This window comes from Molossus molossus, unplaced genomic scaffold, assembly GCF_014108415.1.
Source record: "Molossus molossus isolate mMolMol1 unplaced genomic scaffold, mMolMol1.p scaffold_m16_p_22, whole genome shotgun sequence".
Lineage (NCBI taxonomy): Eukaryota > Metazoa > Chordata > Mammalia > Chiroptera > Molossidae > Molossus > Molossus molossus.
In genome coordinates, this window is record NW_023425358.1 from 17,664,577 (window position 1) to 17,677,785 (window position 13,209).

Below are 13,209 nucleotides of genomic sequence, written 5' to 3' on the forward strand. Positions count from 1 at the left end.
CTGCCCACCAGCCCCACACCCAGCGCCTGGCACACGAACCACAAGAAAGAGGAGGAAGTGGTTCTCAGCGCAGCTCCAGCAGGTTCACTGCCAGCCCGCGTGCTGCCTGGGCCAGGAACCCTCGCCCTAGTGCTGCTGACAGGATGCTCACGACGGAGGCCGGCTCCCTGCCCGGCACACCTCTGCTGTCTCACACACGCCGCCCACCAGGGATGGCACCTGCCTGGCACGACGCTGGGCTGCTCCCAGGAAGGGGCAGAGACCACTGGGCAGGCCGGGCCAGTACATTCCGAGCCCCTCTGTTCTACACCCTCTTGTCAATGACGTGCAGGGAGATGAAGACCAGGGCTTGCTGCTAGTGAGGGAAGAGGAAGGCGAAGGAGAATGTGCTTGGTGGAGACGACATGCCCATGTTCTTGATGTCACAAATCCAAACCGCACATGCCTCCCTTTCTTTCCCATTTAAAGCCTTAAACCCAGCAAGAACTGTTCTTTAATAAAAGAACACTCAGGAGAAACTAGGTGGTTCCAGGCAGACTGCATGCCATCCCCCTTCTCACCCGTCTCCTTAACAGGGACCCTGAGCTGGCAAAGTATGGGGAAAAGAAAGGGTATAACCCACCATGATAGAAAAAGAGAGGCGGCCGAGTGAGGCATGCGCTGTGAACCCCCACGTTGATGCCCTACCCACAGCACTGGGTTTTACCCTTCCGGGGTCAGGGATCCCAAGAGGCGATGCATTTCCTGTGTTCGGCTGAACTGTCCAGGGACAGTTGCTGAGGACCAGAGAGGACCCCGCGTCCTCAGCTCAGGCGCGCTGGGCCGATCCCGACCACCCCGGCTGCACTTACCTCGCCTTTCTTCACGGTCATGGACTGCCGCCGGGGCGTGATCTCCTCGTTGATGCTGGACAGGAAGTTCTGTGAGATGCGAAGGGCGTCCTGCAGCAGAGGGTGGTCGGGGTGGCTGGGGGGAGTGTGTTTCAGCAAGTCCTGCATCGGGGCGAGAGGACTCGAGTTAGAGAGTATGAGGCATGGGCACCCACCTGTGTGCAAACCGCAGATACACACTGGGTGTGATTCAGGGCACCGGCTCTCCAGGCATCGCTGCCACCTCTCACTCGGGCCTGAGCTACGTGGCGGCGCTGTGCAAGCACCTGGGACGCAGGCCCCAAACAGCATTCCCACAGCCCAGGCTGTTTGCACGCTGCCAAGACAGGCTCCACACTCAGGGTCCAGGGCGGGCTTTCTCCACCTTGGCATTGGAGACATTCTGGGCCGAATGATTCTTTGTGGTAGAGGGTTGCCCCGTGCACAGTTAGCACCATCCCAGCCTCTACCTACTAGATGCCAGCAGCACCTCCTCATCTGTAGCTGTGACAACCAAACATGTCTCCAGACATCATAGCATGTCCCCTAGGGGGCAGAATTGGTCCTGGTCCAGAACCGCTGGGCAGTGCAAGGTCAGGAAAAAACCCTCAGCCTCCCCAGCTCCTCCTCTTCTAGATAAGAGCCTAAGAATCGAGACGGGAGTATTGACTCCTTCTCCACTAGGAATGCATGTGATTTGTCCTCAAGGTCAACACCTCCCTGGTTCAGAGAAACAAAATCCCCTAGCTCCCAAATCTTTGCACAGAGGAGACGGAAGAGGCATGGAGGAAGGCCAGCCCCACACCGCTCCCGGGCAGCTCCAGCTTTTCCCTGTTGGGACACTCAGCTCTGCAGGCCTGGGCTAATCTTGGTGAGGGGACACCATGCAGGGTCTCCGAGACTCTGACGAGCCACCCACCACATCCTTCCGAACTAGAAACCCATTTCATCTCTCTCTCAAAACCTCTTAACTGGAGGATGGTAAGAAAGTATGAAACGTCCATGCGGTTTAAAAGAGAATGAGGCGGAGCTGTTCAAGCCGAAGCTGGACAATCCCCATGACATGATATTAAGGGAGAGAAAGCAGAGTGTGGAATGACAATTGTCCACACGACACCTTTTGTGTAATTAAAAGCATGTCCACAGGAGTGCTGGCGTGCGCACCCATCTCGTGGTGGCGGCTCCCCTGCAGGGAGGAAGTGGGAAAGATTTCTGCAACCTGGTTGTAAATCAGGAAAAATAACGCATGAACAACCTGCTCCAACTATGTGAAGAGAATCACCCGGACAGCAGGATTAGGGGCTATTTCTGTTTTCAGGTTTTTTTCTCTGTATTAAGACAACTCCTTCAGGACTATCCACTGCCTTCAGGAACAGCCCCACCAGGACCGGGCCTCCCCATGTACCCCTTCCCTAGCCCTAGGCTGAGAGGCGGCGGTGGTCACCCCCGAGGCCCCGGAATGCACCTGCCACCTGCGCCCCACCCTGACCAACCTGGAGGCCCAGCTCACACACTGTGACAGCAAGGCCCTTCCCATGAGACAGGACAACCCCGCCCTGCACCCGCTCCCATGACAGCACCCAGGGTACCTAGAGAGCCTGCTCTGTTCCCCCATCATCTCCCTGTGAGCCCCAGGATGGCAGGGACACCTCATTTCTGCATCTTCAATGAAGGAAAGTAGCAGAAAAAGAGGAGTAGGTGGGCAACTGATAAACATCAGTGTCAGCTGAAGGACAGCAGAAGCCAAGAACCCCAGGGTGAGAAGGCCCCGGGCGCAGGGACTCACATGCAGAACCAGCGTGCTTCTCGTCACCCGGTCCACAGGCTTGTAGAGCAGGGCTGCGGAGAGATGGCCACACGTGGAGAAAGCAGACCCAGACCCCCCGCCTGATTATCCTCGCTGCAAGGGCTCAGCTAGAGGGAGCAGCCCCATCTCCCCGATGATGAGGGCAAACCCAGGGACCCCTCTGCTCGGTAACAAGGGCAAACCCCGAGTACCAGAAGGCTGGGCTCCACGGCTGTGAGCCTTCAGTCTGTGCCATTAATGTGGAGGCAGAGTGGCTGGTCAGAACCCGAGCCTACGTGGCTGACTCAGTAGCAAATGCTGAAATGCTTATTGTCAATGACCCTCCTCTTGGGTTGGGGAGCCTGCAGCACCCTGGTGAGGATGGGCCAGCGAGGCTCTCAACCCCAGCGGGAGACCTCTCCAGCTGAGGGTCCCGCGGGAGACAAACAGGGACCAACTCAGATGCTGGCACAGCTCCCGTCGTTACAGGTGGACACACCTGGACTCCAGCAGCACAGGAGCCCGGGACAGCATCGGTTGTCCCCACTTCTCCGTGGTCAGGATGGCCCACTGAGGGCACAGATGCTGAGATGTGCTGATCCTCACGTGACCCCATGACGTGTGTACAGAGTACACTACTATCCCCATTTTACAGACAGGAAAACAGAGGCATAGCATGGCGACGCTCTGGGCACCAGAGGCACGTCTGCAGTTCTCTGTGAGTGTCACTTTCCGCTATCCTAACAACTGGAAGTGAGAAGTGACCTATCGTTCCTGACACCTCTTCCCCCCAGAGAGAAGGCTGAGTACACAGGCCTGGGAGCTCTGGCTTCACCCTCTGTCCAGCCACCAGGGACCTGCATTCTCCGTGGGTTACATCTGTTCTAAACCTGTTTTGTCATCCAAAAGAAAGAAAAATAAAATCCTTACGGGCTATTGGGGCAACACAATGCTATTTTTAATGCCTGGCAGTGCCTGGTTTGTGGATATCTGCTAATACTTACCACTTTTCCTGTTTGTGACTATTGGTGGCCAGCTGTCCTGACCTCATCCTCCCCACCCTGCCATGCCCAGCTGCTCCTTCCTTGTCCCCAACATCACCACTGCAAGTCTGGAGCAGCAAAGGTGCCAGAGGATGACCCCGCGGGCACCATGTCTGCTTTTCCACAAATGCTCCGTCTGCTTGCAGCGGCCACCCCCATAGGGACACAAAGAGGCTCGGCTCAGAGAACTCACTTTCCAAGGAGTTCTTGGTCGTCTGGTCCTTGGCATCCTTGTTGCTTCTGGCTTTCAGGTTCTGAAAAGAAAAAAATGCACACTTTCACAGGGGACAACTCAAGCAGCTTTGATGTGGCAGGGAGTCCCACAGTCAAACTGTCAGCAGAAATCTCAACCTTCTCTCACCACAAAGAACCGCAAATGCGGCACGCCACGGGGGTGTGTCCTGGGCCACAGGACAGAAACACAGGGCATGCTAAGCACACGATGTGTTCTGGATGCTGTGGTTGACCTAGGACTGTTTCCTTTTAAAAAAAATTTTTTTTTCTTTATTGATTTTAGAGAGAGAGGAAGGGAGAGGGAGAGAGAGATAGAAACATCAATGAGAGAGAACACTGATTGGCTGCTTCCAGCATGCTACCCCCTGGGGATTTGTCCTACAACTGGGCATGTGCCCTGACCGGGAATCGAACCAGCGACCTTTTGGTGCATGGGTCGATGCTCAACCACTGAGCCACACCGGCCGGGGTACCTACAACAGTTTCTCAATCCCAGGACCAATAAAACTTTGGGTTAGCAGCAACCTTGACCTCTACCTGTGGGTGCAATAGCACTGCCCTCCTCCTGTTGTGATAATCAAAAATATCCCCAGCCATTGCTAAGTGTCTCTTGGGGACAAAATCATCCCTGGTGGAGAAGCTCAAACACTGAGAATCCTACAGACCAAGGCAAACTGCAGTGGCCTTAAACGCACGGAACTGCTTTCCTGGAGTTAAGCAGTGCGCAGGGGCTGCTGGGTTGGAAGAACACACCTTTGGAGATGGCGGGGGCTCCCCTGAGACTCACATCTGTTCAACCGCCACCCCAGTCCTTCCTGACTTAGCAAACGTACTTGCTAACAAATGTGGTGCTGAGATTCCTGGAGGAGAACAGCACTTTTTAGTGGGTGGGTCATGTCTGATATCAGTGTTGGCGACATCACTGATCTGGTCCAAGGTGCCCAGAGAAATGAGGATGAAAGATCCCTGGGTGCCTGCAATCATCTCTGTAAAGCCGCTGTGGTTAATTCCAGCTCTAGGCTTCTGAACAAAGAAATCAGCCCAGGGATGAGAAGGGGCTCAGAGATCGCTTCCCACACTTCTTGACTGGAAACCTCTCAAGACGACAAGGACGGTGTCTAGGCTCACTGGGGCCAGACTCCACAAGGCACCTTGGTACCTTTCGTGACAGTCTACCACCTCTCACAGCGATTATTCCTCCACTCGTCTCCCTCAGCTGCCAAAGGGCGAGGGCATGAGCTGAACCTGAGGCTCTGCAAAAGCCAGGTCTGCGCTCAGTGCGCCTGGAAAGCAGCCCGCGCACCACGTGCCCCCAGACAGCCCAGCACACGTGAGTACTGGGAAGTCCTTTCAAATCTGCTTTAACCTCCCATTTCCCAAACTCGCTTGATGCAGAAGCCCTTTCCACATCACTCTATCTACTGTCTGGGGAGCTAGCGTTCCACGCAACCCAGCTGGGGCGACCCTGGTCTAACCGAACACTGCAGCACCCCATTTCCGAGGACCAGCCCTGGGAGGACACAAGGACCACTGCCCCACCCAGCCTTGTCCTCGGAGGCGATCATCCAGTCCCCACACTCCAACCCCTGAACGTACCCCCAACACCTCCACAAGGCCTCCGTTTCCACTGCTTCTGGCTTCATTTCCCTCTCTGGGTGGCTCCAGTTTCTCCAGTTTTTCTGACACGTGAATGCCGCCCAGTGGCACAAGCCTTATGGAGGGCTGGCGGCTGGCTGGCCCGATGCCATCCTACACCGACCCTGGGAGGCGTTGCACCGCTGCTTCCTCCCTCCTCTGTAGAGACCTGTCTTGGTTGACTTAAACTTGGCCCCAATTAACGGCAGCCTGCCCTCAGAGAATTAGGCCTCGTTTGTCAAGGTCACTCTGGATTCCGCGCGAGCATTCCAGCGGTTGGCTAGGGGTGTGGGGTTTGTAACTGAACGAGCTAAGGAAAAGAATGAACTGAATGCGCCAGGTGAAACCAGGGCAGCTGGGGAGGGAAGGCTGGAGCCAGCCTGGAGCCCTGGGTGCGTGCAGCCTGTTACCAGCGGCACCAGGCAGGGACTGGGGCACCCCACGGGCTCCAGAGGAACACGTGGCACATGTTATCACCACAGGAGACGGTAAGTGCCAGGACCCACGATACTTCACTCCACGTGATAAATTATAAAACGGCACAAAGCCTTTGGCACAAAGCCAAGTATGGCAGTTGGGGTGCGATTATCTCCCAAGAGCCCCGACGTTCTCGTTTCCATTTCTCTCCACGGCTGCCCCTCTCACATGAAGGTCTTTCCACCCAGAACCCTTATTTGGTGGGGAAGGCAAGCCAGAGCTTTGAGGAGTGGACACATCAAAAAGCAAGGGTGAGTATAGGCCCTGGTCGGTTTGGCTCAGCAGTTAGAGCGTCGGCCTGCGGTCCTGAGAGACCCGGGTTCGGTTCCCGCTAAGGGCATGTACCTCGGTTGCAGTTTGTCCCCGGCCCTGGTCGGTTGTGCGGGTGGCAGTCACTCAATGTGTTCCTTTCGCATCGATGTTTCTCTCTCTCTCTCTGTTCCTCTCTCTCCCTCCTGCTCTACCTGAACAAAAAATGGAAAAATGTCCTCCGGTGAGGATAAAAAAAAAAAAAAGCAAGGGTGAGTACAGGCCCAGAAGAAAGAAAATGTCACCCAGTTGCCACGGTGGCAGAAACAGGATGGGGAAGGGCGGGGCGAGCGGCTGTGGGTTCAGGTCCTGGTGCGGCCGCCAGATCCTGAAAGCCGGCTCGTTCTCTTTGTATCTGAGGGGCTCTTTCGAGGCCTCTGTGCCAGCACCCAGGGTGTGAGGCTGCGTCCTCCAGGGGCCTGGAGCTTTCCTCCCACGTGGGTCTACAGAGGCGCGAGCCCAGCCCGCTGCCTGTGCTAGAAGCTGCTTCCTCAGCTCTCAAGGGCACTGGCAGGCTAGCGAACAGCACGACGCCTCCCTGCCTGCTCTCCAGTGACAAGGCACCAAGTTGGCCTCATGACTTTCGTGTCCAGATCTCTGTTAACAGGGCAGAACTGTGGACACCCCTCACTACACACAGTACAACAGAGCACCTGTGCAGGGGACCCGCTTGAGCCCCAGAACTGGGCCCTGTCCCTGGGGAAGGCAGGAATCTGAGCTGCTCCTTGTCTGCTTACAACAGTGTCCCTACACAGGGCTGACAGTGCCAACCCAGAGGCATCTGGAAACGGCTGAAACTTATGACCAACCTTGGTTTGGTGAGTTTTGTTCATCTTATTCTCCTGGGTAATAGGGCACCAACGACCAGCCCATGGCCCGCCTGTAGGAGGTGGAGGTGCACTTGTCTAAACAGCGTCATGCGTACCTCAGAGATTTCTGCAAACTGCGCATTGGCCTGACAGCACTTCTCAGCCATTTCCATGGCAACTCCGTAGTTGTCCACAAAGGCCCGGTACACACCCAGCTGGCTGGCCTGCGGGTGGGAGAGAGTGTGGGACAGGTGTGAGACAGGTGCCATTGCTCCCCACCTTTCTGAGAAACGAGCTTCTGTGCACAGCTCTGGAGAAACCAGGTGCAAACAGGCAGCGCAGAGCTGCGGGCACCTCGGCATCTCCGTGCCGCTGCCTCCCACTTGCCTCCCCTCCCCACACACCCAGCCTGCTTCCCTCTCCCACAGCGACATGAGAATGACTCACGCCCCGAGCAGGTAACGGTTCCTTCCACAGCTGCTTATTCCTCCCACCTGACTCACTTAAAGGGTACCACTGGCAACAGCTAAAGTTCAAGGCTGTCAGTGAATGCAGACAAAGGTCTCAATGTAGGTGGGATGGAGTGGCACCATCTTATTCTGGCTGTAGACCACAGTGGACAAGGAGGTCAGCCCCCCACGCCTATGGTGGGTACGATGCTCCATTCACATCTGATCCCTTTAGACACATAAGGAACATGTAATCTAGCTACCCTTGGAGGGGCTCCCAGTGCTCAAATATGAGTCCGGCCCAGACGTCACACTGTACACTTGACAGGTGGGAGACCTGCTGGCTGCCGGCTGCAAGGCGAGAGGTATTTTGTTTGGCCTTTGTCAAACCAAAGACATAAATAGAGGTTCTCCCCACATAATCTGCAGCTCAGACACTGAACTGAGTAACAACGTCCCTGCGTGTGTGCTGCCATGGCCATCTCTGAGCCCCAGGTCGTCTTTAGAGGCAGCTAGGGGAACCAGCTCTCATATCGCACCAGCAAACCCAGGCCTGGGGAGGGACGGGCAGACCCCAGTGACCCTCCCACTGCAGCCGGCCAGGAACTAGAAGCCTAAGGCTTTCATGGATCATCGTGTTTGTTCTGTGCAGAACCTGAATTTTGTTTCTATACACATTTGCATTTATATTGAATTTCATGTTTCTTCAGATGACAATCCCAGACGCTGGGTAAGCCAGGCACCCTTGGCACTGCTCGGTCTCCTGGCCCTGCTCCCAATCAGGGCTGCACAGAGGGCCTGGGCACCAAGGAAAAGCAGCAGCTGGAGGGGACCCTGTTCAGCTGCAGTGGGAGGGTCACTGGGGTCAGCCCTTGCCCTCCCCAAGCCTGGGGGGGTTGCCTGCCTGGCCCCACCACGCTGATCACCCGGCCAAGTTGCTGCGTCCCTAAGGCCAGGTTCTTCCTCGTCAGCATCACAGTCCCAGAGCCCTGCCTTCTCCCTCCTCCGCTGGTCCATGAGCGCCTCCCACCCAAACGGGGCCCTGCTTCAGGCACGGCCACCACGGCCGTGAATCACTCACAGTGCGACCAGCTCGCAGGAGACACGATAAATAAATAAGTGAACAAACACATTAAGATAGCAAATGGCTGAAAGGAGGGGAGGGGTTGAGGGTGATGGGCTGCTTGAAGTAATGTGGCCATGACAGCCTCTCTGAACAGGTGACCATTCAGCCAAGTCCTGAGGAAATGTCCCAAGTGAATTTCGTCCTTTTAAAACTTCATGCGCTGAAGCCCTGACATCCAGCACCCCAGAGTGGAGCTGTTTTTAGAGACAAGGCCTAAAGAGGTGATTAGGTAAAATGAGGCGGAGAACGTGAGCTCTAACCCAATAGGACTGGTATCCTTAAGAGATTAGGACACAGACAGGCACAGAGGGGCGACCACGTGAGGACACAGGGAGACCATAAGCCAAGGAGAGACCAGACCTGCTGACACCTTCATCTTGGACTTCCAGCCAAGGGAACTGTGAGGAAATGGAGTGCTGTTGTCTAAGCCACCCACGTGGCAGCAGCACTGGCCAACTGATAGGGTCTATGGGAGGAGAAGCCCTTCCAGTACTTCTCCCGCCCTTTCCCAAGGAGCTCACATCTCCCACGTGGCTTTTAAAATATATATATATATTTTTAAATTGATTTTTTAGAGAGAGGCAGAAACATCAATGTGAGAAACATCCATCGGCTGCCTCCTGAACACCCCCTACTGGGGATCGAGCCTGCAACCTGGGCATGTGCCCTGACCAGGAATCAAACCAGGACCTCTTAGTCCATGGGACGATGCTCAGTCCACTGAGCCACACCGGCCAGGTTTCCATGTGGCTTTTGAGAAGTTTCAGGAATTCATTTGCATATTTTTAGCTAATCAAAAACCAAGTTGTACCAATAACAGGACAAATGGAGATCACATGCCTCCAGATATGACACACTGGCAAGGACACAGCATCACTGCTGTGGGTTTTTTTTTGTTTGTTTGTTTGTTTTGCCATTAAGGCAGAACCTGAATCTGTTCCCGAGGAAACACCAGACAGACCCACACTGGCTTGTACCCTTCAAAAGCATGTCAGTGTCATGGGAGATAAGTAAAGGCCAAGGAACTGGTATAGATGGAAGGAAACTAAGGAGATGTGACCAAGCACATCTTGTGACCTGGACTGGATCCTAAATCAGAGAACAAAAATGGCGATAAAGAACACGATGGCTGTCCTGGCCAGTTTGGCTCAGCGGTTAGAGTGTCGGCTGGCAAAGCAAAGAGTCGCGGGTTCAATTCCAGTCGAGGGCATGTACCTCGGTCGTGATGTGTCCCCAGCCCTGGTAGGGGTCGTGCGGGAGGCATCCAGTCAATGTGTCTCTCTCACATCGATGTTTCTCTCTCTCCCTCTCTCCCACTCTATCTGAAGATAAATAGAAAAATATCCTCGAGTGAGGATTAAAAACAAACAAACACGGTGGCTAACTTGGGAGAAACCTGCGTAGGGATGGCACCTGAAAAGACAGCATCACATCAGTGTGAGACTCCCTGTACTTGGTGGCTGCTCTGTGGGTTATGGGAGAGCATGTCCTGTTCTTAGGTATTTAGGAGTCAAAGGGCAGAATCTACAGTTTATTCTCATACTGTTCAGTGTGTGCGCGCTTAGGCATGCACAATAGAGAAAAAGATGAAGCACACGAGGGAAATGTTACAACTGGTGTGTCTGGCACATGGGAGTTCTTTGCACTAGTCTTGCAACTCTTCTGGAAGTTTGAAAGGAGCAGAAAAACAAAAAAATGGAGCCAGTAAAATTTCAGCCAGAAACAAAACCCTGGGTGGTGGCAGGTAACCCTGCATTTCACAGGAAGGGAGTCAAGGCTCGGCCCCTTTGGTCCTCAGACTCTCTCAGCGGGACAACCTGATGGAACGATGCTGGGCCAACCGCTGTGCTGTGCTGGTCTGAAAGGGACGGGGCAGAGACCGTGTCTGTCTGTCCTTGGGGAGACCCTGGCACCAAGCAAGGGCAGCACACACGCGAACACTCAGCATGTGAGTACTGGGGCACGACTTCCCCTGCAGCCCATCTCCCCAGTCCTCCTGCTGCAGCCTCTGATGCACAGAGGTAGCTCCAGGACACCAGGAAACCAGAAAAACTTTCCAAATTTTGGTGTCATCAGACTATTAAAATTTGAAAAAAAAGTCTCCCAGCAATTTCAGAATGTTATTTGGGGAAGAGGGGGTTGTGGGTTTCTTTCCAACAACACGATTCTGTGTCTTAGGAGGGCTGCTGGCTGAGTCACATCCACGGGGTTCACGCCCTCTGGCACTTCACACGAAGAGAAATGGGGGTGCTTCAAAGATGGAGGGGGCACCTGCGTCAAAATACAGCCTCTGGCTCTCTGGCCCCAGGGAAGGGGTTCCAGGTGGCAGAAACCTCAACAAAATCACGGCGTGTGTGTCCCTTGCACCTCTGCCCCAGGGCGGTGAAGAGGTGGAGCCTGCCCACAGGAAAACCGTGCCTCAGAGGGGAACGCTGGAGCGGAGCCCGAGCCCGAGCCAAGGTGAGGCCAGAGTGGCCAGCTGTGTGTCTGAGGCCCCTGCTCTTCAGTACCTGCCTCGCTCTGTGCACTTAGAGGGAACCCAGGGGCCTTGGGCCCCTCTACCCCTGGAGGAGTGGTTTCCCTTGGGAGGCAGAATGCTCCAGGGAAAGTACACATGCTCAGGTGGCCCAGGTAACCCTGGAATCAAGATTGGGGTCCTCAGTGGTGGAATCCCCATCACACGGGCCTGGCCTCTCCCAGGACGGGGGCTCCTGGTGTGGGCAGGAGGCCTCTTTGCTGGGCAGTTGCTAGGCTCTAATATTCAGACCACCACCCCTCCCCCACCTAAAGAGAAAGACTAGTTCCCCTCTTCTGAACTGCAAAGAGGGAGAGCAAAAAGGGGGTAACTCCTTTTCACACACGAACTTCACATGTTGAAGACAAACGTCGATCTGGCGGCTCCTGTCTAAGTTTTCTCCTTCGTCCCTGCATCCCTTAACTGCTTCTTCCTTCTGGACAGATTCCATTTGTCCACACCTCACTTCAGCGTGCATCCGCACACAACCCCTGCCCCAGGTGTGGCCTGGCCAGCACCAAGGGGCCCACAAGCCCTTCCCTCTGGTCGCCAGATTTTGCCCGCTGACTTAATTTTTTTATTTTATTTTTTTTAATCCTCACCAGGGGACATTTTTGCAGTTATCTTCAGACAGAGCAGGAGGGAGAGAGAAAGGAAGAGAGAGAGAGAAACATCCCCAACCAGGGCCAGGGACAAACTACAATCAAGGTATGTGCCCTTAGCGGAAACCAAACCCGGGTCTTTCTGGTCCACGGACCAACGCTCTAACTTCCGAGCCAAACCGGCCAGGGCATACCCACTGACTTTAAAAGCCGCATCGTTGGCTTCTGTCAGGCCCTGTGGTCAGTGAAGGTCAGAGAGGCCCCTGACCTGCCTTCACGGGGGCCTCCCCCATCCTGTGACTCACCGTGGACACCTCTGCCAAAGGGATCTGTGGCCAGTTGTGGCCCACCGAGCCTTTCAGAAGTCCTTATTCTGTCATTCTGTCACCCCCCCCCCCCACCCAGTTCTATGGCTCCTGAAGGCGGGGGGATCACTCTCTTCTCGGAGACAGACAACCAGGGTTCCAGTCCAGGCAGGAGACCCTTCCTGTCTCCTTGTCTGCATGACGGTGAATGCGGGAGCTGCCTGCCAGGGCTGCCTCAGCTCAGGTGAGATGGGGCCCCCATGGGCTCCCCTCGTACCCCTGATCAGAGCCGAGGCCCACTACTCAGGAACCAGACTGACTCAGAGCGGAGGCTGTCCGTCGGTCCACACTCCCCGTGTACAGAGCAGCCCCTCCTGCTTTTCTCCGGCCTGTCCACAAGGACGAGTCCTGACTCCAGCAGGGAACAGGGTATCACTGACAGTCTCCAGCATTCAACATGCTTCCAGGTTCTGACAGGCCGCCCCGGGGAGCTCTCGGATGGTCTTTATTTTATCTTTTACCACTTTTCTTTGCCAGGGCCCTCCTTCAGGATCAAGGGTACTTTTCTTTCTCACCACCTTGATTGTCATTGACCAAGTCAAGTGATTCAAGGGCCTTTAATTCAGATAACTGCAAAAATCAAATAAAGTACAATAACCCCCCGCTCTGTTCCCACCTGTGCTTGCCCCTCCAGGCTCCGCCCCACCCCTGCCTGTATCCATGTGTCCTGCTCTCCTGGTCAGCAGCATCTTTTAGGCCCAAAGGGGCTCTTAGTGGGCAGCTGGACCAGCGTGGAGACCAGGAACCTGGAGTAATACCAAGCAGAACCCAGAAGGACCCAGACTGATGAAACCAGGGGTGGGCCTCGTGCTAGGGTCCAGATGCTGTGGCAGAGCCCCACCTGAGACCTGACCTTTGTCATCTGAAGTAGTGAGGCACACCCCACACTCTTACTTGACACCGTCACCCTAGTGTCTCAAGAACCCTCAGCAGCATACACCTGCAGGTCTCCAAGAGGCCGGGCCCCCACCCAGCCACCTCCGCAGCCCC

At 55.1% G+C, this 13,209-nt stretch overlaps 1 protein-coding gene across 2 annotated transcripts in view; it reads right to left on the reverse strand.

Moving 5' to 3' along the window:
* The window catches only part of BCR (BCR activator of RhoGEF and GTPase), a 120,401-nt gene that overhangs the window by 35,642 nt on the left and 71,550 nt on the right, over window positions 1-13,209 (reverse strand). For both annotated transcript variants that reach the window (XM_036276812.1, XM_036276811.1), the window contains exons 5-8: window positions 7,279-7,386; window positions 3,892-3,952; window positions 2,656-2,708; window positions 852-992 (exon numbers count right to left, since the gene is read on the reverse strand). In XM_036276812.1, coding sequence (XP_036132705.1) covers window positions 852-992; window positions 2,656-2,708; window positions 3,892-3,952; window positions 7,279-7,386 — 363 coding nt within the window. The remainder of the gene's footprint in view (window positions 1-851; window positions 993-2,655; window positions 2,709-3,891; window positions 3,953-7,278; window positions 7,387-13,209) is intronic.